General features: G+C 38.2%; 1 protein-coding gene across 3 annotated transcripts in view; it reads right to left on the bottom strand.

Moving 5' to 3' along the window:
* Positions 1 to 26431, bottom strand: part of SYNE1 (spectrin repeat containing nuclear envelope protein 1) — a 456348-nt gene that overhangs the window by 51499 nt on the left and 378418 nt on the right. For 2 of the 3 annotated variants that reach the window (XM_067701747.1, XM_067701745.1), the window contains 4 exons: positions 25390 to 25515; positions 22420 to 22575; positions 12440 to 12598; positions 9444 to 9610 (listed from right to left, as the gene is read on the bottom strand). In XM_067701747.1, the coding sequence (XP_067557848.1) occupies positions 9444 to 9610; positions 12440 to 12598; positions 22420 to 22575; positions 25390 to 25515 (608 nt within the window). Of the gene's footprint in view, positions 1 to 1770; positions 1950 to 9443; positions 9611 to 12439; positions 12599 to 22419; positions 22576 to 25389; positions 25516 to 26431 lie in introns of those variants that run through there. The other variant, XM_067701746.1, reaches the window with a different exon arrangement.

Raw genomic sequence — 26431 nt, 5'->3', positions numbered from 1 at the left:
GTTCTAATTAAAATATTGCTTATTTTGTTAACATATTTTAATTTAATTTATTTGATATTAAATGTATACTTAAATTTTCCTCTAGGTCCAACATTTGCAAATGATCTGTTTGCTAAGGACTAAAATTCATTCATTTTCTTGGTTCAAAATTCACTGACAAAAATGATCAAAAGATCCAAAGCACAAAGGGATATAAGTAAACACTGTTCCATTGGATATTGTCTACAGTAGCCAAATATTTTACTACTGGATTAGTAACCCTGTATAACATTGAAGGAATTCCAATAGTCAGAGCAGTTAGTGCAATACGTCAAGGGCATCGTGACGTGGAAATGCTTGTTCATACAGTCTATTAGGGGCAAGTTCCTCTTTCAAATGAACGTGTAAATCTTAGTAAAGTCAGGGAGGGTGAACGCTTAAGTGGTTCTCATTTTTTAAAAAATGTATTTGACTACAAATAGCAAAATACATTGTGTGTGTGTTGGGGGGAGCGGATGTGAACTGAGAGAAGGTGTGGGATAAGGCCCCCATACATCATCCTTGAGCTATTAAACTTGGTATTTGCAGGACGAGGATCATTCTTCTTTAAGAGAAATGTCCCACATTTTTTTTCATCATTTCTTTAAAGGAAATCCTTGGGTGAAGCACCATAATAGTTTTATTTATCACTGTAAGAAGTTTGAGCAACACTCCTTTTGGTAGCATACAGGGTTATAATTGAAAATAGGTGTTTACAGACATCACATGTCTGGGTAAGTTTAGCAAGCCCGGTGCATCTGTAAGTCCCTACACTCTGGTTCCCCTTTCAGAGTCCAGTGTGTTTCCTGCACACTTGACCTTTCTTGAGGAGGATTCTACTATGAAATCCAGTTGTCCAGCTTCTTAATATTGTCACGTGAATACGTACATATACACATATATATCTACATATTTCATATATATACCTCACTACTTTTCTTCAAACAAATTTAGTAGATCCATAAACCAAAACAAAAAAATTCATATTCTCAATATAAGAGAACCAAAAGTACCATTAATAAGTTCTATTCATCAGTAGGGATTTGTCTGGGGGATGTTATGGTATAAGAAAAATATTTTTTAAAAACAAAATGAAAATTCCTGATGTAATGTTATTCTAACTGAAAAAAAATCATGAAGTAAACATTTGTATAACGCACTAAGTTGCCATTTTAGACATAACCTATATTTTACACATACTACTGAAAACCTTTATACTAGTCAGTGACCAAAACCTACTGACATACATAAAACAGAAACAACCTTCTCTCACACACAAAACCCTCCCAGCCCCTGAAACATGAGTAGATTTCTATTTATTAAAGGAACGCTTTCACCTACAAAGCTGTGAACTGGCCGTGACTGACTTTCAGTTTCAGAAGGAGCCCATCCTTTAAATAGCAGATGATGGACTAACAGGATCTTTCCACTGAATCTTTTTCTGAATCTCTTTCCTGTGTCTCAGGCTCTCTACTGTAACCATACTCCTCGTATGATGCATCCAGTCCCAAGACAAGTAGATACTGAACCATAACAAAGTCCATTAACCTTTTCATCCAGCTCCGCAGGCCCAGCAGGAGACAAGAAAACAAACCGACAAATAAGTCTGAGGAGTCCACGGCCAACTATCTCCCCACACCAGTCATCTCCACGTAACACTGGCCAACACAATTATGGATTAAAGCTCCGGCATCCATCCCCCATGGAACATGAAAGCTACGCCCAAGGGAAGAAACTCAAGGAGATGCCTGCCTTGTGACACTGCAGTTACAATCGGGGAGCTCTGCGTCCACACAGCCGTCCTCTGCCATCCTCAGGGCACACGGATCTTCCGCCACCACCATGAAGTTTCCACTTGCAAAAGTCAGGTTTGCAGAGCAAAAGGCTAAATCCTGCGTGGGGATGAAAGTTTCCCCAGTCTGTGTATGGAAGTATGAAAATGCTCACTCCAGACAAATGTTGGTAAGTCTCTGCCTGACAATATGACACTGAGCAGTGAGTGACAAGTGGTCATGTTTCTAAATAAAACCTACATTCATTAACATGTGCCAGGCTTGATCTCCTGGAATGTAGGCCACGAGTGTAAGAAGGGAAAAGGCTCAGGGTAATCTGCTAGGAGGGGGAGGCTCCAGGTCTAAAGAAAGAAGGGTATCAAAAATAAGACCGGCTGCAGACACTCTGCCATTCTGGAAGGACCTTCGACTTTTCTCGCAGGCAGTTTAAGTTGGAAAAGATATTTGCAAAGATAAATGTACCAAATGCAAACAAGCAGAACCTCTACAAGTGCGGCGGCAAACTGTAGTAGCAAAAGGGAGCAACTGCTTTTTTCCTTCAGTCTGATTTGCCAGTTAAGTGGTGTTAAGTAGGAGTTTTAGGGGCTGTTGGGAAGATGGGATGGACAAGATATTCTGTGGCAAAGTGCTTGCTCTTCACCTTTAAATAGACTATTTGAAAATGAAAAGTAATGAAGAAATACTATTCTCCCCTTACATAAACGTTTGTCTTTTTAAAAATAATGATAGGGCTTCCCTGGTGGCGCAGTGGTTGAGAGTCCGCCTGCCAACGCAGGGGACACGGGTTCGTGCCCCGGTCCGGGAAGATCCCACATGCCGCGGAGCGGCTGGGCCCGTGAGCCATGGCCGCTGAGCCTGCGCGTCCGGAGCCTGTGCTCCGCAACGGGAGAGGCCACAACAGTGAGAGGCCTGCGTACCGCAAAAAAAAAAATGATATAAAGTGACAAAAATAACATGTTCCTTTTAAGGTAATTTTAAAAAGGATCTGTTCATTTGCTTGGTGGAATCTCAGATAACTTTTTTTCTTTTGTGAATTTCAAGAGTTTCTAAATTTTCTGCACTGACTCTATATAAATTTCATAATTTAAGCTTGTAAAGAAAATAAGCTCCCAAATTACCCATTACTGGTAATTTAATAAAAAATGACTAATGCTGTCTGCTTGAAATCCTTTTTGGATTTTAACATACATACACACAAATAAGTTACAAATAAATAAATAGATAATGAACATTTGCTAAGTTTTTTTTTTTTTTTAAAGGCCAATATGATGAATTGCAACTAAAATAAAACAAAGCATTTGGTTCTGGTTGTGTGAGTTGACTGCTTTTAAAACAGTAATACATTTTCTTTATAAAAGAAACAAACCTGCATTTTACATTTAAAAAATCCCAGAAAACTTGGTTAAAAATAAAATTATTTTAAAAATCCTGCTACTTAAAGATATACTATTGTGAATTCTTTATAAAACAATCACTCCACTGATATATTATTTTTATCAGGAATGTAAATATGTAAATTTGGTTAAAGGAATATATTGGTCATAGTTCCATAACAGTAGACAAATTTGCTTTTTCTTGATTATGACTAACATTTAAAAAACTTAGATCTTTAAAATTTTTTATTGCCATTATTTCCTTAGTTTAATTCCCTTTTACTTTATATAGTTTTTCCCATGGGTTAATTTTTTTTTCCATGTTCATTATCCTTAGCACAATATATTTATTCTAATGAATTAAACATAAGGCAAGGCTTTAAAGACACAATTATTGTAGTACCGAAAAAATGGCAATAATATCAATTTCCATCAATAGGGAAAATACTGGATAAATCACGTTGTATAAATGGAACGTGGAATGTTCTGTGGAATGAACTGTGGAATGCTCTGCAGCCGTCTAAAATAATAAGACTGGCACATATAGAATTTTATAGTATACACGGTCCTTTCCCCTATGTTGTCTCATCGGAGATGTGGCAGTTGTTTTAATGAACACTTTGAAAATGAGGACTATAGGGTTCAGAGAGGTTATACCGTTAAGCCCTAGGTCACACAGCTGGAACAAGGTGAGCTAAACCTAGGACTCTTGATTAGTTCTTGGTCATTTCCTTGTTTGCTGCATCAAAGAATTCCTGATCCTGGCTTGACTTTTCTGAATGGATCACCATGAGGTGATACCAGCCACAAATTGCAAGAATTAAGTTTTCTTTTTCCTCTTGTTTGGGCAGAACTCCCATTAGACTGAAACCCCTTCTGAGGGCAGCTGCTACAACTTTGCAAAGCCTTCCTTGTACTGCACAAGCCTCTAAACTCCCTCTGGGATGACAGCTGACATATGTTGATTGAGCACTTCACTGTGCTAAGTGGTTTACAGGTACCACCTCATTTAATCCCCCTGATAACCTTTCACACCGTGTAATTGAAGCACTAAGAAGATAAGTAATTTGGCAAACATCACAGTGTAGGTGAAGCAGAAACACCTTATAATTCAGGCAAAAGCCCTAAGCCCAGGCTCTACTATATTCTTATCTGTATGTAGGGCACATTTCAAACACTATGTCTCAGACTGAGAAACTCAACAAATACTGGAGTGACAACTATATGCAAAGAACTATGTTAGGTTCTGGGATTACTGTGGTGATCAAGTTAGATACTTACATTTCAATAGAGGAAAGAAACTTTAAACAATCTATCACACGAGATATTTATTATAATCAAGAGAAATGCTATGGACTTTGTACAGAAAGCCTACTGAGCAGAAGAGAAGAATCTAATCTAATCTAATCTAGAGAAAAGGAGGAGCATGAAGAAGAATTAGGGGCTGGCCTGGCCAGACAGAGGAGAGAGAGCAGGAAGAAGTAGCAGAAAGGGGAAGGCCCTGAGGTGAGGAACCACGTGTATCCCCACTTTACCTTTTACCCTTATTTGGATGGGAACCATTTTCTTTTTCATCCCAGAGTGGTGTCTGCAAACTATGTCTGGCCACCTGTTTTGGTAATAAAATGTTACTGGAACCTGTTGCTTCTCTACACACTGTCTAAGGCTGCTTTTGTGATTCAATGGAAGAGGGCTTTGTCAGGGACTGTTCAGCCCACACGGCCTAGATTATTTACCATATGGCCCCAAGCAGAGAGTTCGCCAGCTTCTGCCCTGTAGCAACATGCAGAGGAAGTACTTCATAAACAGGAGGCATTCCATAGTTTTAAAAAATTATATTTGTTTTTACTTCTATACAGTGTTTAAGGGAATTATAATTAAAACACAGATTAAAAACAACCAGTCATAAGGGACCACATACTGTACGATATCGTGTATATGAACTGTCCAGAGTCGGTAAATCTAAACAGGCAGGAAGTGGATTAGTAGTTGCCTGGGACTGGAGGAAAAGGAGGGAGGGCAGAAAGGAAACAAGGGGTTAAAGTTTTTATTTGGGGGTGACGAAAATGTTTTAAAATTGATTATGGTGACGGATGCACAGCTCTGTAAATATACTAAAAATCACTGAATTGTATACTTTTGATATATGAGTTGTATGGTATGTGAATTGTATCTCAATAAAACTATTATTTAAAAAAAAAAAAGAACCAAATAACTAATGTGTGCTTTGTTTTTGGTGATGGGTATTTAGGTTTGGTAGAGGAAAGAAGAATCTCCTTATATTAGAGAGTCCAGTTAACTAAGAAAAAGTCATTACAGCAGGGCAAACAACTTGAGTCTGACGTTCCTAGATACCAAAATGGGAAATGTTTAATAATGTATTCTCTGTCATTAGAAGCTCTGAACTACTGATGCTAAAAGACATTTTCTGTTAGTGCTAGGCGCTGGAAAAATTGCCATGTGGGTTTTTGCATAAGGTCCACTGATAAAATGAGAGCTAGAGTCCTTGAAGACAGTTTTACAGAAATTACAGTTACACCAATTTTTTTTTACAGAAATTACAGTTACAGTCAAATTATATTGACTCTTAATGAAAGCTAAAGGCTCAGAAATGCTTTTAATTATCTAGGCCAGCATTGATCAACAGAACTTTCTGAGATGATGAAAATGTTCTGTGTCTGCAGTATCCAATAAGGTAGACAGTATCCTCGTGTGGTTATTGAGCATTGGAAATGTGCCTAGTGCAACTGACTGTAATTAAAATTGAATTCTAATTTAATTGGGGGCTTCCCTGGTGGCTCAGTGGTTAAGAATCCGCCTGCCAATGCAGGGGACACCCGTTCGATCTCTGGTCCGACAAGATCCCACATGCCGCGGATCAACTAAGCCCGTGCGCCACAACTACTGAGCGTGTGCTCTTAGAGCCTGAGAGCCACAACTACTGAGCACACGTGCCACAACTACTGAAGCCCACGCGCCTAGAGCCCGTGCTCCGCAACAAGAGAAGCCACCGCAACGAGAAGCCCACGACGCACCGCAATGAAGAGTAGCCCCCGCTCGCTGCGACTAGAGAAAGCCGGCGCACAGCAACGAAACCCAACACAGTCAAAAATAAATAAATAAGATAAAATAAAAAATAAAATCAGATTGTTTTAAAAAAATTCTAATTTAATTATATTCCAACTCATTTAAACTGCCACATGTAGCTAGTGACTGCTATATTGAACTGAGTAGGTCTAGAACGTATACTATAACATTATCCATTGAGCCCTAATAATAACTGAGCAGATTTTTTTGTTATCCTAAAAAGCTGACAATGCTTGGTGACAGTTAGTTTAAAAATTCAAAGCAAAACATAGCTACTTTGTACTTAGAATGGTCTAAGCTAATCCTAGTAATAAGAATCTGACTCAAAGTTATGCATTCTATTTGTATATAACAGGTTATTATCAGTGAATCTTCTTTCTTTTTTCCATCTTTCTGTTACCCGGGAAGCTGTTCACCTGAAAATATGATCATCTTCAAAAATAACCTCTCCATTCCCAAGAGCATCAAAACAACGTGAAAATACCCAAAGGCATAAGTTACGTTCTGCTTCAATTAATCAATGTTAAAAAAATTTGGAAGAGGGAAGAGTAGTGAATGAGACTGAATCATAGAAACTTAGTACTTCAGCTGGCAGGTCATAGTTGAAGATGGGTGTGGAAGACAGTCATCTTGCCTGTGCGTTAGCACAGGCAATAAACCAAAAAGTGGAAAGCAAACGTGAGGGCTGAGTGTCATTTAGGAGAGGCTTCAAGGAACTATGAATCCAGTGTGGCATTAAACCTCAGGACAAATGAATGGTCAAAATGTCATCTGGTCTACGTTGGAAGGAGACAATTAGAAATGGACAATATATATGTTACATCTGTGTATAATGAGATTCTACGAAAGTAGGAACATATGAGCATTTTAGTGACTAAAATGCAAGCCTGTGTTCCCTATATTTAATTGATTCAAATTTACTAATGTGTCTTTGGAAAAATAAACTAAATAACACCTAGAAAATTCTTGATTGAAAAAATAGAAAAGTTACAAATCAACATGGCTTTGAGGAGTAAACACCTAACTCATTGTATGTAACGCTGGCTACCAGCTGGGCATACACCAAACTAGCTGCTTGTGATTAAATTAAATTAAATTTAAAACATTTTGACTTAGTGCAACCCCATATTCCACACCACTGAACCAACTAGAAATTAGAAAAGGATATTAACTGGTTTAACTGGATTACATGGAAATGAAAGCCAATTCCATGAGTCATAATCTGACTGAAAAAAATCCAGGGATGTTTACCGAGTGGGCGGCTTCCCTAAGAAGGGTATTTATAGCACAAAGGGCTTCAGCTCCTCCCTCTGAAATAAGATTTGGTTATCAGTGACTGAGAAGTGAGGCTAAACACAGCGCTGGGGTTCTAAAATCTACCAATGCCTAAATACTTACAGTAGCTTAAGCTGCACCATTCAGTTTCCATCTCTTTATGGTACTTTTACTAAGGCATTTAGCACATCATTTTACTTGATTTCTTCACATGCGTAATTCCCACTATGAACTCCTTGAAGAAAGGGCTTCCGTCTTTGTACCTCCTATATCTCTCATAGTCGCTGTCAGTACTTCACAAAGGACTGGGAAATTAGATTGTAGAAATAAATAACAGACCCTAACTTCCTTTTAATTGTATTCTCTAGAACAGGGACAAAGAAGTCATAAGCTTGGCAGGTAGGAGAGTGCAGTATTCTAGGGCACTCTGCCACTCAGCACGTGCATGACCAGGGGCAAACCTGAGCCTCAGCATTTCACATCTGGAAAATGGGTATAATAATAATACCCACCTCAAAGAATGTTGTGAACAGCACACAAGAAGATGTACATGAAGTCTTTAGCATGGTCACTGCTACAAACTAAGGGTTTAGTAAATGTTAGCTATTATAATACTACCGTTAAACATTTTAAAAATTGGTCAACATCTATTCCATTTTTGTTTCATTCTCACTAAAATAAATTATAATCTCACCTTCCTAAATGAGACCCTCTTTGATAACTCCCTTATAGAAAAAGAAATATACTAAATGTTTTTAAAATCAACACATGGACTTGCCAAGCCCATATGAAGTCTTTGTGGGCACACAGTATTCAAAAGGCACTATTTCATGTCCACCTTCATGCAGCATGGCTAAGGAAAAGAAGCCGGATTTTTTAAAAAGTGTATTTTGGGATAACTCCCAAATGGCTGTGAATCAGAAGCATGTGTAACATTCCAACTCTCCTAACTGCCATAAAGAAGACTATCCATTCAAATATTCAAGTATTCATTCATACATTCATTCAAATATTTATTGAGCCCCAACTGCATTCAGGTACTATTCTTGGTGCTTGTGATATACAGGGAATAGAATGGACAAGGATGCCTGCCCTCATGGAGGCTACATTCCAACAAGAAGCAAAGTTCACCTCAAACAAAGCATCTACCTAGCCCTTCCCTTTAAAAAATAACCCTTATGTCAAATAACACAGTGCTTCCTTCAATCATATCAGATTTCTATATTGCTAGTAAAGATCCTTAGATACTTTTTCTTTTTGACTTTTATCCCTTTCGCTCACCCTGCCCTTCCGCAACAGAAACTGAATGCAACATTCCTCTCAGATATGTGGTAGACACTTACAGTTATCACTAGAGTTAAATACAAAATTACAGTAATGCAGCAGATTATTTTTACGTCTAAGCAGAATGGCAATAATTAGATTTATTCCCACACCTTGCTAATCAAAAAGACAGTAGGAATGTGATTATAGATATATGTATATATTAATTATACTATATTTATATAATTATATATATATATATATATATTTTTTTTTTTTTTTTTTTGCCACTTCAGACAAACACACCCTCCACAGATACTGGTCAGCAGTTTCACTTTCTTCCTTATAGGAAGTTGAGTACTATGAAGCCCCAGAATAAAGAATTTTCTCTTGGGAATGGATTTTGTCTGGATATGACTTTCCCTCTTTCAGTTAAATGCAAACACCACTGAATTTATGAAATAAGAAGGAGAATTTTAAAGTTAACGAAAGTGACATTTATGAGACAAGCATGAACTAAAATGGTGGGATAAAGAACACAGAGATTTATTGGCCGATCTTCAGCTGAAATGGAAGGCAGCCTGAAAGCTTTGAGATTCTGCATGTGTGTCCTATTGACTAAGGTCCTTTTTACCTGGCTGCCATGAGGTCCAGGAGGTGCTGCCATCGGTCATTGATCTTCCCGAGCTTGTATTCAATCTCAGATGCTTTGCTTTCATGGCTGGCTCGGGCAAGTCGTTCTCCCATTTGCTGGAGCTGTATTTTGTTCTCTTGGGCAATAGCAATTTCCTCTTGATAATCCTGTGTAATAAATGGCAATCACAGAGGTCAGAAAGCATATTCTTGATGCATTCAGTCTGGCTCTACTAGAAACATGATAATTACAGTTTTCTACTGCTTGGAAATAGTTCAGGCATAAGGAACACCGTGTGAACATGAGTCCCAGTACACAAGAATTAGTGGTACCTGTTATTTTCGGTATGTAGGCAAAGTCCAGATTGGATTTTTATACAGATGTTCTTAAAGGAAATGGGGATGCTTTCCATTTACTTAAAATGGGCATTAAAAAAAGCAATAAATGTATATACGTAGAAACAAAAGACAAAGCTTGAAAGATTTCAGTGCTGGGAAGTTATACCTTGTTGCTCTAATCACCAACCACATGTTATATTTAGAATCAATCCTCATACAAATAGCTAACAAGACGCTAATAAGATGTGTGACTATGTGTGTATATGTGAATGTATATATGTATGTGTATGTCAACTGTTACTTGTGCAGAATGATTTAAAAGACTACTTTCATTTTAAAGAGCTGTCCTCTGTACAGCGTCAATATTTTACAGCACATAAATCATTGGCAAATTAACTCTCAAGAACAATAACCATTGGTCTTAGAGGATCAATGGGTCTCAAACCTTCCTCATCTATCCAGTTTCTGTAGTAGCTCCTCTTAAAGATTGTTTTAGGTCAGAAGGACAGGCTCTCAATATGGTCTATAGTAACAGAAAGGCCACTGAACAGTATGATTTAAGTGATGATGAAAGGACATCTCCCCTTGACCCCTACCTGTCCCCCCACCCTCCCCCCAGCCTCTGGACCAATTGATCCTCTTAATTTCTTGTCGTAGTGACAGCATCCAAACTTCAGAATCACCTTTTTTATTTCTGGCTTAAACTCCTGTTAGGCAGCAATTATTTTCTCAGCAAAATAATATACCCAGACAGATATTATAGGAATATGGGTATCTTCACCTTCTATTGCTCTCAAGTTACCCTGGTAACAGGGCTACCCTCTCAAATCAGTTATCTAAGTAAAAAGGGCCCCAAAGAATGGATGCAGCCGGTGAAATTTTATTCTCCTGCAGTTGTGAGTGCTTCCTCAGGCCCAGCACCTCCGCCTACTCTCCTTTCCATGTTACTTCAAGCCCATGGGAGTCAAAGACCAACGTACCAGGTGCATTCCTTAATCGTTATAATGTGTTATTACAAATTTGAGATGATATTACTGAGAAATGTTTATTTCAAAGGAATTATGCCAAGCTTAAAATAGTATTTATAGTAAAATAATACTCTTAGGTTGTCTTTTAAAGTACGATGTTGAGTGTTAATGGCAGTAGGTACCCATACCATGGTTACAGTCTGTTTATTAATTTCTTTCTTCTAAGCTGTCAAAATTACCAAGCCTCCATGTTATTTTTCTTTACAAAAGAGATACCACATGGGGTAAGCTCATAAAGACTTTATTTTAAAGTCCATAACTTATTATATATACAGAATGGTATAGTTGATATTTTAAAAATTATTCCAAGTGTTACCAAAGAGTATAACAAAATTATCTGTGTGTCAAGCCCCCAAAATATGCATCTTAAATTTCATGATAAAATCAATCAGAGTATAAATACATTTAATTAAAATTTATTCTATAGCAAACTTCACTCTAATACCTATTATACATTAATCATGTCTGGTAGAACATTATCTGACACCCAGAAACCAGCAAAGGGCAGAGCTTTTAGCAGATGCTGAAATGAAATCTGTATCATCTCTGCCCACATTTTAAAGGCTTACAATAACAAATATACAAATGCTGATGCTTAGAGCTTGCAATTTTAAGGGAACCTATAGAGTTATTCATATCACATACTGGCTCTGGAGTTTTTGTTTTTCCGTGTACATGCCCAAGCACATACATGAGAGAAAAATAAACTCCAAAGCCAAGATGTAATATTAATAACTTTGTAGGTAAAGATATTTTTCCTAATAATTAGTTATATTTCTTTTCATAATGAATGAAGCTATAATTCATTTATTCAGTAAGTAATGACTGAGTACTTAGGAAAAGTCAGGCACTGCTCTGGTTGCAGGAGATACAGCAATGAACAAAACAGACAAAGTCCCTGCTCCCGTGAGGCTTACAGTCCAGTGGGGCTTCACTGTAGACAGATAATAAACAAGTAAATTGGGAAAATGCATTGTACTTCAGATGGTGATATGTACTTAGAAGAGAGAGAAAATTTAAATGATTAGTTGTTCAAAAACAGTGTGGAAACACCACTGAAACCATCAAAAACATTTTTAAATGCTAGTAAATGTGACCAGTCCTGTACAGACATGAAAAACGATCTAGATCCATTTGAGCATATAAAATAGTTTAATAATCATACATAACTTGAAATTAACATGAAGCTAAAATTCTCAGGAAAGTCCTCATTCCTGTAACTGTCTATAAATCATGACTTACAGAGAAAATGTCAGTTTAATTGATCCTAGGAATTTTTTCTTTTAGTTCCTCTCTGGTGAGTTTACCTCTTGAAAAACAAATGATAAATCAACTATACTTCAATTAAAAACAAAGACAACCAACACATAAATAATTCCTGCTGAACAGGTAGATAAAATCTAAAAATACTGAACATTATCTATCAGCAGATAATCTATTTCATCGCGAATTGAAAATATTCTATATATTCTGTATGTAAAGGAGGTCTTTTCAGTCAAGTTTATTTTATATTAAAAAGATAAAATGTTTATAATAGAGTGCTCCTTTCTCAGGAAAGTAACTAGGAGTAAGGTTGTCTTCTGTACCCATTAAAAGAGCATCTAAGCACATGTAGCCACACATCCCATACCTTCCTGAGCTTCTCAATCATTTCTTCAATGAGAATGTCTCCATTCTGAGAAATTTTGCTTTCCATCTGAGTCAACCATTCGCAAAGCTCCTTGTTCTTTTCACTGAAGACGGCCCATTCATTCAGTCTCTCACTTACTTGCTGCTGCCTTAAAGAGAGCTGAAAAGTTTAAAATGGGAGAAAATGCAAAAGCATAATCAGAGTGGAGCTCATACCCTGAGGAAAAGAGCAAATAAACTCTGTTGGGTCGACTAAGATGAGCAGTAGTTGTGCATCTCTTTAGGCCACTGTTCCCTGAGGCCCAGTCCCAGGAGCTCTGCTCTAGCCTAGCGAGTTTCACAAGTGGGAGACACTTAATCCAATACTTCCCTCCCGAAGAGCCACATGCACATTCACTTATTAAAGGTTCTGAACAATCTAGCTTCTTGGGACTTCCCTGGTGGTGCAGTGGTTAAGAATCCACCTGCCAGTGCAGGGGACATGGGTTCAAACCCTGGTCCTGGAAGATCCCACATGCCGCGGAGCAACTGAACCCACGTGCTACAGCTACTGAAGCCCACGTGCCTAGAGCCCGTGAGCCACAACTACTGAAGCCCGCACTCCTAGAGCCCGTGCTCCGCAACAAGAGAAGCCACTGCAATGAGAAGCCCACGCACTGCAACGAAGAGTAGCCCCCACTCGCTGCAACTAGAGAAAGCCCGTGCATGGCAATGAAGACCCAATGCAGCCAAAAATAAATAAATAAATAAATTTATTAAAAACAATCTAGCTTCTCACTACAGTTGGTTCTGTGCAGCTATGATACAGGATCATGGAATGTACTTTTACTAAAAAGGAAAGAAATAGGAAAGAAAAGAAGGAATAAGAAAAGGAGGAAGGTAAAGGGCAGAAAAAAAGAAAAGAAGGAAAGAAATACAAAAGAAGGAAGGAAAAGGGAAAAAGGAAAGAAAAAAAATGAAAGAAAAATAGGGAAGGAGGGAAGAATTAATTGAACGTCAGGTGTCAGGAGACACCTTCCTCAGTGGAAGAGGCACAACCCCTGATCAGCTCTATCATGATCACTTTACTTTGAGCAAGTTCTTTTATTTCCCTGCCTGCTTTCTATTTTGATTTTTGTATCTTTGTTTCTTTTCTTTTCCCTGTAACAGCTTTGCTGAGATGTAGTTTCCACACCATTTCCTGTTTAAGGTGTGCGACCCAGCTCTTTTCGGCATGTTCACAGTTTCAAAGCCACCACCACCATCACTGCTATAACATGTTCATCAATATAAAAAAAAAACCCAAACCCCCCTGTACCCATCAGTACTCACTCCTTTGCCTACCCCTGCACCTTCCTCCCAACCTTCACCTACTCTCTATCTCTGTGGATTTGCCTATTCTGGGCATTTCATGTAAATGGAATCATTCGATGTGCTATCTTTTGTGATGCTCCTTTCACTTAGCATAATGTTTTTAAGGTTCATCCACGTGGGAGCATGCGTCAGTACTTCATTCCTTTTTATTGCTGAACATATGTTTCCATATAGATAGACCACATTTTATTCACCAATTCATCTATTGATGGACATTTGAGTTGTGTCCATTTTTTAGCTATTATGAACAATGCTGCTATGAACATTTGAGTACAAGTGTTTGTGTGGACATATGTTTCATTTCTCTTGGGGCACATTCCCAGGAGCAGACTTGCTGGGTTATATGGCAACAGTACAGATTGTTTTGTGAAGTGTCTGCGACATTTTACATTCCCACCAGTAGTAGGGTTCCAATTTCTCCACATCCTCACCGACACCTGTTATTATCTGTCTTCTGGAATGCAGTCATTCTACTGGATATAAAGTGCTATCTCATTGTGGTTTTGATTTGCATTTCCCTGATGGCTAATGATGTTGAGAATCTTTTCATATTCTTGGCCATTTGTATGTCTTCTTTGGAGAACTATCTGGTCAAATTTCTCGCCCATTTCTTAATTGGATTGTTTTTTATTATTGAGTTTTAATAGTTCTTTATACAATATAGATACAGTACGCCTGTTTTCTTATCTCTAGGTCTAGAATGATCCTTTCCAGAATTCTAAAACTTTCTGACATCATAATACTCTTGTCTTTGCAGTGCTGGTTGAGATACTAAGAAATGTTTCTAGTTGAGCTAAACTGCATGTTAGCAAAATAAAATGCAATCTGAGTGGTAAGAAGATGATCCACTTTTACAGACATTCTAAACAGTCATGTTGATAATGCTAGACATTCTGCCATATATCCCACCACATTAAACACCTACCTTTCAATTTTCCTTTTTCCAGCAATACTTTATTATGAAAAACATCAGACATACAGAAAAGTTGAAGGAATTGTATGGTAAACAGCTATGATATATTCCCTAGACTCTAAAACTGTTAACATTTTGCTACATTTTGCTTTAACACATATATTCCTTTATCCATGGATCTATTTTACTCTTCAATGCATTTTGAATGAATTTCCTTTTTTTTTTTTTTTTTTTTTTTTAGCAGTACGTGGGCCTCTCACTGCTGTGGCCTCTCCCGCTGCGGAGCACAGGCTCCGGACGCACAGGCTCAGCAGCCATGGCTCACGGGCCCAGCCTCTCCGCGGCATGTGGGATCCTCCCAGACCGGGGCACGAACCCGTGTCCCCTGCATCGGCAGGTGGACTCTCAACCACTGCGTCACCAGGGAAGCCCGAGTTTCCTTTTTTTAAATGAAAATGAAAATATTTCTAAGGTGTTATACACTTCCTAGTTAGCAATTCTGCCTAGGGTTGGCTCTGTTAATGATTAGGTAAATAATATTCAAGGTCCCTCACAGCCCCAAATGTCTGTGATTCTATATCCTAGAAAAGAGTGGGAATTAATCACATGAAAAAGAATAAAATACCTAGGAATAAACCTACCTAAGCAGGCAAAAGACCTATACTCTGAAAACTATAAGATGCTGATGAAAGAAATTGAAGATCACACAAACAGATGAAAAGAAATACCATGGTCTTGGATTGGAAGAATCTATATTGTTAAAATGACCATACTACCTAAGGCAATCTACAGATTCAATGCAATCTCTATCAAATTACCAATGGCGTTTTTCACAGAACTAGAATAAAATAATTTTTAATGTGTATGGAAACACAAAAGACTCTGAATAGCCAAAGCGATCTTGAAAAAGAAAAAGGGAGCTGGAGGAATCAGGATCCCTGACTTCAGACTATACTACAAAGCCACAGTAAACAAAACAGTATGGTACTAGCACAAAAAACAGACACATAGATCAATGGAACAGGACAGAAAGCCCAGAAATAAACCCATGCACCTATGGCCAACTAATCTTCAACAAAGAAGACAAGAATATATAATGGAGAAAAGACAGTCTCTTCAATAATTGATGCTGGGAAAACTGGACAGCTACATGTTAAAGAATGAAATTAGAACATTCTCTAATACCATACACAAAAATAAACTCAAAATGGATTAAAGATCTAAAGATAAGACTGGATACTAAAAAACACCTAGAGGAAAACACAGGCAGACACTTTATGACATAAATCACAGCAATATCTTTTTGGATCCATATCCTGGAGTAATGGAAATAAAAACAAAAGTAAACAGATGGGACCTAATTAAACTTAAAAGCTTTTGCACGGCAAAGGAAACCATAAACAAAATGAAAAGACAACCTATGGAATGGGAGAAAATAATTGCAAACAATGCGACCGACAAGGGATTAATTTCCAAAATATACAAATAGCTCATACAGCTCAATATGAAACAAACAAACAACCCAATCAAAATATGGGCAGAAGATCTAAACAGACATTTCTCCAAAGAAGACATACAGATGGCTAACAGGCAATGAAAAAATGCTCAACATCACTAATTATTAGAGAAAGGCAAATCAAAGCTACAATGAGGTATGACCTGACACTGGTCAGAATGGCCATCATGAAAAAGTCTATAAATAATAAGTGCTTGAGAGGGCGTAGGGAAAAAGGAATCCTCCTACACTGTTGGTGGGAATGTAAATTGGTGCAGCCACTATGGAGAACAGTACGGAGGTTCCTTAAAAAACTAAAAATGGGGCTTCCCTGGTGGTGCAGTGGTTGAGAGTCCGCCTGCCGATGCAGGGGACGCGGGTTCGTGCCCCGGTCCGGGAAGATCCCACATGCCGTGGAGCAGCTGGGCCCGTGAGCCATGGCCGCTGGGCCTGCGCGTCCGGAGCCTGTGCTCCGCAACGGGAGAGGCCACAACAGTGAGAGGCCCGTGTACCGCAAAAAAACCCCCCAAAAAAACTAAAAATGGCGTTACTGTATGATCCTGCAACCCCAATCCTGGGCATATATCTGGAGAAACCTCTAATTTGAAAAGATGAATGCACCCCTATGTTCACAGCAGCACTATTTACAATAGCTAAGACATGGAAGCAACCTAAGTGTCCATCAACAGATGAATGAATAAAGAAGATGTGGTGTGTGTACACACACACACACTGGAATATTACTCAGCCATAAAAAATAATGAAATAATGCCATGTGTAGCAACATGCATGGATCTAGAGATGATCATATTAAGTGAAGTCAGACAGAGAAAGACAAATATCATATGATATCACTTATATGTGGAATCTAAAAAAATGATACAAATGAACTTATTTACAAAACAGAAATAGACTCACAGACATAGAAAACAAACTTATGGTTACCAAAGGGGACAGTGGGGGGGGGCCGGATAAATTAGGAGGTTGGGATTAACATATACACACTACTATATATAAAATAGATAACCAACAAGGACCTACTGTATAGCACACAGACCTATAATCAATATCTTGCAATAACCAATAATGGAAAAGAACCTGAAAAAGAATACATATATATTCTGAATCACTTTGCTGTACACCTGAAACTAACACAACATTGTAAATTAACTATACTTCAATTTAAAAAATGGTTAAAAAAATACTGAAGAAGTTCTCTCTCAAAAAAAAATAAAAGTGTTGGGAATTAGACTATGAGCCCAGGATACCTATACCAGGGCCAAGCTTAGTGAGCTGCTTAGATGGCAAACCCCATAACCTGCCATAATTTTTGAAATGCCACCATTAGAAATTCACTCTTTTGAGTTAATATGATCTTTTAAAATAAAAATTTCTCTGGGTAGAGTGACACTGGTTAATCCATTAAGTACTTCCCCATTAGTATAATTCAGTTTACCATGAATTTTTCTTTGAGGCAGAAAAATACAGAACAACAGTGCATTTACTTGGTGTGGGTATTGATAGGAATGCGAAAAACCAAGAAAACAAGATTAAAAGTTTTGGAGACAAATTTCACCCACTTTAAGCTCTACCAAGACAGCACTGAAGAGTACAGTCCGTCCAGCACCATTTTCCTCTCAATCTCTGACAGCAGAGTGTCATCTGATCTGCTAAGATTTTAAACTTTCTCGTGGATATGACTTTCTTTTTCATTCACAGAGCAGCAGAGTCAGGCTGGTATTAAAATTCTGCTTCGATTGATGTTCCAGCTGAAACTATAGTTTCATAGTTGAAACTGCCTGAAGCAACTGTTTTCCATGCAAAGGTTAGAAACCCCTGCCTTTCAGACTTCAGACTAACAAGTCTTGCTATGTGCTTCGCCTCTCTGCCTCTTCCCCCAAATCTTGGCCATCAGCAAGAATAAATTCTAGGGCTTCTCTCAACAACATCTGCAGGGAAGATGACTACATAACAGAAAAATATTATTACTTTGAGGGGTAGGTATTACTCTGATTTCAGAGACAGGGATAGAGGAGGTCAGACAAATTTGAGGCATTTGTTTATATCAATACCAAATAGAACCAGCAAAGGGATTCCCTGGCGGTCCAGTGGTTAGACTGGAAAGACGCCACGCTTTCACTGCCGCGGGCCGGGGTTCAATCCCTGTTTGGGGAACTAAGATCCTGCAAGCTGTGCGGCGTGGCCAAAAAAAAAAAAAAAAAGGACCAGCAGCAGCAAAGCTTGAATCTCTGATACACTTTGATACAGGTTTTTGCAATATAACATTATGATCAAATATGCAGAGGCAGATGAGGTTCAAAAACAATCTCCATCACTTACTAATGATATGACCAGGGCAAGGTTACTCATCTTTCTTAAGCTTTACTTTTGTCATTTGTAAATTAACCTTTCATTTGTTCCAAAATTCATTAAACAAATGTTTCTGGTTTGCAGTAAACATGTGTCTACTATATGCCATGCACTGTCTTATGCACCGGAATACTGTAAGCTCATAATAGAATACATTCTTCAGACAGGAAAATAATTTTAGAAAGTGACCAGTATATCCTAAAGACTTAACAAAAGTTCAGTCTACTTAACTATATATGACAACAGGGCATCATTTGAGTTTTTAATATGTTTTTCTCCTGACACTCATGTATTCAATAAGCAGCTTAAATATATATTTCTAGTCTTTCTCACATACCATGCAAGTGTTGCTTTCATTTCATTTGCTTACGTAGAGCAACAGTTGAAAGAAGAAACAGGTAGGCCACAAGCTCTGGTTACAAACTGGCGCCCCAATCTTTTCAAAAGATTTAAATTAATAATGGGGACCGAATTTTCCTTTTGGTTTGTAAAACTAATATTTAGGCTGTACGATAAGTGAGCTTTACCATCACTGTCTTTGAGTTCAGTGGAAACCCTTAAATTACTGATCAGTTTAGCACATATTTACGTTTTCTCAAGGGTATACACACGTTGCACTGCCAACAGCTGACAAACACCAGCTAAAACCCCCAGAGCATGAGGCAGCTGAACAGGAAACACATCCTCTTCTGCTTCAGATATTTTTCCCGTGACAATTTGAAAGAACACCGAGCAATTATAATGATGATATATTTATATCTCAACTGGAATTACACACAGCTCTACAAACCAAAACAGGAATTAAAAGCAAATACAAGCCACGGCTGTACACAGGCACAACAAACCATTTGGTGAGTCTATTTGAAGACAGGATGCTTTTCTCCATTACCTCTAGTCTGTGATGCTTATGAACAGGGCGGCCGCCTCCTCCTTGCCTGCAGCCCAATCAGTCCGGACCTCTGACCGACTGCTTCCATTGGAATATGAACGCACTACTTGGTCTTTAACAGAGGGATTATGCCATGTTTCTCTAACGTTTTTAACTTTGAAAATGAGACATAGGCACAAGCTCGTTTCCTTTTGCGGTTTCATACTTGACAGAAGTTCTCCGGAAACGCTAACTCAAGAAGTAGTAACTGGCCTGTATTTCTCCTTACAATTATACCCTGACACTTTTGGTATGAATCACGTGACTAAACTCTCACTGGTTTAAATAATGCTGTTTAGACTGAAGTAACGTGAGACAAGTATGCTTTAGCTTCATGCCTTAACACACTCAACATAGAAAGTTTCTAGAAACACTATGTTTCTGCTTCCTCTTTTTTTTTTACTTGTCTAGTCTACTCACAGGTGCAAGGTATTAATCTCTTTACAGCATGTCATATGATCAACAGAAGCTTTCAAAATGTATTTCTAAACAGACTGTCGCCTAGATATGTTTAAGTCTGGTAAGCAATTTTACAACATGTAAACTTTTCTTTGCTTTTTTCCTTTTCTAGCTTTAGTGAGATATAAGTGATGTATAATACCGTGTAAGTTTAAGATGTACAACACGATGATTTGATATTCATATATATGGTGAAATGATTACCACAAGGTTAATTAACATCTCTATCACCTCACATAATTACCATTATATGTTGTGTGGTGAGAACATTTAAGATCTACTCTCTTAGCAACTTTCAAATATATAATCCAGTCTGTTAACAATAGTCCCCATGCTGTACATTAGATCCCTGGAACTTATTCATCTTGTAACTGGAAGTTTGTATCCTTTGTACCTGGTGGCATTCTTACATAGTATCAGTTTCCCTAAATCAAAAAGTATTACATAATTATAATCTTCTTACCCTCCTAAATATTCAGAAACCTTGTCGTTATTTTACATTTAGAGGAACATAAGATATAAAATAATATCCTAAAGTCTTGTCTTAATAATCAACAGTAGAAACACTCAGCTGTTTCAGGCACTGGAGATGCAAAGAAAGGGTTTGTCCTCAAGGGCTTCATGATCTTGAACTCAAGTCACAGGCATTAAAAAAGAAGAAGAAGGAGAAAAAGAAGGAGAAGGAGAAAAAGAAGGAGAAGAAGGAGAAGAGGAAAAAAGGAACAAGGCACTGTCACATGATGGCATAGACCAAAAGGGAAATGGGCGTTCAGAGGAACAGAGGTCTGAGCATTTCAAACAATGGCATCACAAGAGTACTGGAATTCAACAGAAGAGGATAGTTTAGAAAATCAGAAAGGAAGGAATAGTCTAGGCAGGAAGTCTAGACAGGAAAAATGGCCTGAGCAAGGTCTTGGCATAGAGAAGTTCATGGTAGGTTTGGGAAGGAGATGGAAGCCAATATCTAAGGTGTTATCTCTCTGAAAGCTTTAGAGACATCAATTAGCTAGAGAAAGGGATCTAGTCTAATTCATTTCACATAATATGCTAAAAAGTACTGAGTCAGCAAGTAGTGCTAGTCTTTTCCCAATTTTAAGAAAAACAGATGAATAAGGCTCACAAGGGTAACTGAACATTGCTGTGGGCATTTTCCAATATCTGTACCCACCAAATATCTTTCATTTATATATGCTATGATAAAATCTTTACATCAAAAAGTGTACACTAATTTACTGGATAGTATTGATTTTGGATTGAAGAACTCAGAAAAGAATAAAGTGTGATGAACATCACCACACTCCATGTAAGTTTCTCACTGTTCATTGAGAATATAGAACTCTGGGGAAAGTGGCTAAATTAATTTTGAATGCAAATCATTAACATATTTATGAAAATCATCTTACAATTATTTTTTTAAAAAAGCACACACACACACACGAAACTGTTCACACATTTACCAAGTGTGCTCCAGAGTTTTTCTCTAGTTCATCCTTCCAACACCTGCTTTTCCCCAGCCAGGTCCTCTCTCTGCTCTACTCCTGTGCCTTTTTCAAGCTGCCACCTTGTCTAACACATCCACTTTCTCCCTCTACACCAAGCTGTCCCTTCCACTCTGATCTCAGCACTCGATTCAAGATTTATCCAGTTCAACAGGCATTTCCTTTATTCTCTGCAATCCACACTGCCCTTAGTTTGTAGGGACATCTACTGTAGCTTGTGAAATGCACAATAATTAATGTGAATGATTCACTTAACAGATATGCATCATAACCTATTTTGTGCCAGACAAGGCAATCGAGGTACAGGAAGGAACACAACAGCAGGAACACGGTTCCTGCTTCCTGGAGGCTATGATCTCAAGGCTATGAGTCGGAGCTATTCTTCACTTGCGGGCCTATCTATTATTCCTCTTTGCCTCAAATGTCCTCTCCTTGCTACTCCAGCAATCTTTCCCTTTCATTTCCAAATCAAAACCCAATCTGGGATCTCTTTTAAGGTACTGTGCACACAGAACGTACTTACTAAATAAATAAAGTATGGCTAAAAATGCCATACACCCATGAATGATGAAGAAACAACTATGGTAGATCAACAGCAATAATAAATGTTAAATGTACAAAACCACTCACAGCATTAGCTACGACTGCAAATAAAACCTTGTTTCTTCACATTTAAAGTAAGAAAGAGACCACCAATATTTACCTAGCAAAACCACATCTATGAACCACAAAACTGTATTTCCTCTTTAAAATATTTTGACAGCCAGTAAAAGAAAGGGCAAGAGAAGCCAGTTTGGATGCATTTAAAATATAGTGTTAAGATATAATTGTCTTAATCTGAAGCATTCTTATAATAAGCACAGTGTCTTCCTCCATCCAAATGTGGACATAGCCACAGACATTCCAAATCATCTTCCAGTTCTCTACCTTTCTGAGCGGATACTGAGTCCAGAGTTTGTCTCACCTGGTGGCATAGTTCTTCCCACTGCCTTTGCAGAAGCTCCATGCGTTCGTTAAGGATGGAGATATCGTCTGCACTGATGTAGGCACAGACAGCATCCTTCAGCACCATCAGCCGTGCCAGGTCATCTGTCCAGCTCCCAACTGCATTTTCCAATTCCTAGATTTAAAAAAAAGCACAAAACTTGAATACCCATGGGCATCTATCATCAACAGTTTCTGAGGTATATTCGGAATCCCCTCTTGATGTCATTACATTTCCATCCCATTCTATTTGAACATCCAACTTGGTAGCTACTTTATTTGCTTCCTACATAATCTGATAATTTGCCAAGTTCTTCTTATATAATACCAGGTTGCTTGCAGAATCTTTCCTAATGGGAAATGGGAATCTATTTCCCATTTCATTGATCTTTTCTGATCGTCTTTTTTAGTTCAAGTTTCATCACTGCATTGATCTTCCTTAGTTTTAAACCAACATTACCTTTGTCCCAAGTGACTGATCATGTTAATGAAATATTAAAAAAAAAAACCCAAACTACCAGATTTAACTTTCATGTTCAAAGACTATCAGTTGCTACATTCTGTGATACAGGTTTACAATGTAGTAGCTGAAAGGATCAGTTGCTGTTATTACTCAATTTAAAATAATGGACTGAATACGTTTTCTGCAGGAGAAGAGATTTCTTTAAGTTACTGGAAAAAATATGTATTTTCTCCTTTTGGGGAACGATTTAAGGGGAAAATCCAATATTTGAATGAGTTGACAATAGTTTTTGCAATGCTTTGAACAGATGACTAGTTTTACAATTTGTACAGCTCTTGCTTTTTGCCAGCTGTTGACGTTTTTAGATTCCAGCTAATTTTGTACATGAATAGAGTATTTCCCATGGCTTTTTCCCTCTCTTTTTGTCTCTTCATACAGGAGACAAGTTTCCAAAGGCAAAGGCAATTAATGGTACCGTCTGAGGCTAACTTCTCAGGCAATTTAAGCAAACTAGGTTATAGCCTGAATTTTCTAGGTAATTGCTTTGTTTTGCTGCTAAGGTGGTTTGCGGAAGAGTAGCAGAGAGCTGGACCAAAATGCATCCTTCTTATCTCCAAACTTAATAGCAGGTGTGTTTGTAACTGTCGTGTATTTTGGGAAATGAGGTCCCATGGTAACAGTATTTGGCTGAAAGACCAAACTATCCAGGTATATTAAATATGCAGCATTTCTGCTTATAACCATAGACATATTAAACTGTCCTATCAATGTAAAGATTTTCCTCTTTTTATACCAATTTTCAACTCCCAGCCCCCCAACTCAAACATCAGATTTGGTGTATGGGTTAAAAGAGAAACACCACCTTCAGAAACCAACTGTTTCAGACTCACAGACTCTATTTTAGATGAATCTGTGTGGTAAAAATATAGCCTTTGGGTTCAGGAAAACCTGATATTTACTAAGTTTGAAAAGTTACTGAACTTCTAGCTGCCTCACTTTTCACATCTGTAGAAGGGAATAGCAGACTGTGCTCATGACTTGCGTTCATGCCAACTAAGATAACACTGGTTAGCCACTGGCATATAGGAGGAGCACAGTAAATTCCCATTCTTGCTCGTTGAAAGTTTTCTTTAATCATTTGTCATGAATTCACAGGCACAGACTTAAAACAAATTCTTTTTAATCTTTGCATACTGCTGAATTTACACCTCAAGATAGTATTTCTCTCCCTTGCCATCCATGACATAAAGTATACTACCTTTTCATTTTCCTAAATCTGCTTCTTTCAAATTTCAAAGATCATCCTTACATTTTAATAGTGAAGAAAATTTCTTATATCCACCCTTTTCATGATTTCCAGACTTCTTTAAAAATTAATCTTTCTTAAAGGCTTACAGCCTCTTAGCCAAAAAGAAGCAGAGAACTCCTGATCAAAATCCAAATCGTTTAAGTCTGTGTGAGGTTTTAAACAGAATTACTCCAGTGCAGTAATTTGCAAATGACTTGGAGAACATGAGGACATGTCATCTGGGGGGAAAAAAGCATTTTTAAGGGTAGTTGTGATTTTGTCTGCATACTGCTCAGCAGAGAACTGCTATTCAGGCACTCCACTTGCCTACACAGGAGTGAATGGAACAAATCCTACAGACACTAAATCACGTTGGTCTCAGTGAGCTCCCCATGCAGGGAGGGGTCTGTATTAGTTTCTGATTTGCTTCCAAGTGCCATTTGAAGTGTTGATCATAACCTTTAAATAGTTAGGGGCCTGAGTATCTGAAGGATTGTGTGTCTCCATGCAGTAACTGAAAGCAGCTACTTATAGTTCCTACTTTTTTTTTTTTTTTTTTTTTTTTTTGCGGTACGTGGGCCTCTCACCACTGTGGCCTCTCCCATTGTGGAGCACAGGCTCCAGACGCACAGGCTCAGCAGCCATGGCTCACGGGCCCAGCCGCTCCGCGGCACGTGGGATCTTCCCGGACTGGGTCACGAACCCGCATCCCCTGCATCGGCAGGTGGACTCTTAACCACTGCGCCACCAGGGAAGCCCATAGCTCCTACTTTTCTTACAGGAAAGAGCCTGGAGGGCAGCGTGTATTTCTCCAAGGGCCATCGGCTGCAGAATTCCCAGGTTGCTGAGCCTTACTCTTCTTTCTGTGAACTAGACTCTTCTAGAATGACTCTCCAGTGTGGACACTTTAAAAAGATGGTCTTCATTGCTCTTAACCTAGTTTTTAAATACCTTTTAATGTTGTGTTTTACATTTTCATTTACTTACTTAAGGTAATCCATAAACTAGTCTATAATTTCATCGACTGCAATAAGTCAACAACCAAGTTTCACCAGAGTTGTCTGCCCTAATGCAAAATACCAGAAACTTGCACCTACATGCAGACATTCATAGGAGCTTGACTGAAGCATGCTTTCAAAGGCGTTATTACACTGGAAGCACAAGTAGTTGCCGGTTAAAAGCTCAGCCCAGCGATTTACCTTGCCACGCATCTGCTCCGCGTGGAGCCCGTCGTGGTGATCGGGCAGAGGTGGGGAGAGCCTCTTTTTGAAGGTTCGTAGTTTCTCCAGAGAATCAGCTATTCCGTTCTCACATTTTTCCCAGTCCTATAATGGGAAGCAAAAGAAATTTCATGGATTTTTAAGGAGCAGGAAGTTGGAAAACAAGAAAAACTCTCTTCTCAATTCCCAGAGAAAGAATTAAAGTTACACTGATGAATACTGTGAAAGCGCCCACACTCACGCTACAGGGGGGAGCATGGGAAGAGCTGAGTTCTAAACTGGACGGTTCTCATCATCTGGGTGACTGCAAGCAGGTAATGCACTATGTGTTGCTTATGAAAACTGAAATGATACACAAACTCTCTATAATTGTATTAAAGAATTAAAGGAAACGATGGTTGCCAAGACACCAAGTACTAGACACCCAGAATATTACGGGTACTCAAAAATGTTACTTGAATCCAAATATATCTGCAGAGGTGAGAGTATGAACACAGTCCTTTGCCTCTTTCCTAACTCCACCCATAATGGCACTAATGTCTACACTATCTCAATGCACTCTAAAGGATAGAAAAGAGGATATGAAATCTCTTTCAGGGTGAAAATACATATAGGTATGAGAAGTGACATGAAATGTAAAAATAATATAACCCTGACTCTGATTCAATTCAATATATAAACAGTCTGAGCCACTTAGATTTGAATTGTTACAGAAGTAGAAACACATAACTCTAAAAAGCATGGCATTTGACCGGCTTTCTCTTGATGGTACTGAAACATATGTAACAAAGGGCTAAATGTGTAAAACATAACACCTATCCAAAGGAAAAAAGTAGAGGAAGAAAAATAATGCACAATTTTTTAAATGTACACCTTATATGCCAGCTACTGGTAAGTGTTCTGAAGGACAGAATGGTGGTGTGGAATGTGGAGATCCCTATGTACTGACAAAAGAAAACATACGTGATGTGCTTGTGTTTTGGAAGGTTACACGCCAAAGGTAACAAGCGTTCCTTCTGGG

The sequence above is a fragment of the Pseudorca crassidens genome, chromosome 13, assembly GCF_039906515.1.
Source record: "Pseudorca crassidens isolate mPseCra1 chromosome 13, mPseCra1.hap1, whole genome shotgun sequence".
Taxonomy (NCBI): domain Eukaryota; kingdom Metazoa; phylum Chordata; class Mammalia; order Artiodactyla; family Delphinidae; genus Pseudorca; species Pseudorca crassidens.
The sequence above is the reverse complement of the archived record's forward strand: the minus strand, read 5'-3'. Positions and strand labels throughout refer to the sequence as shown.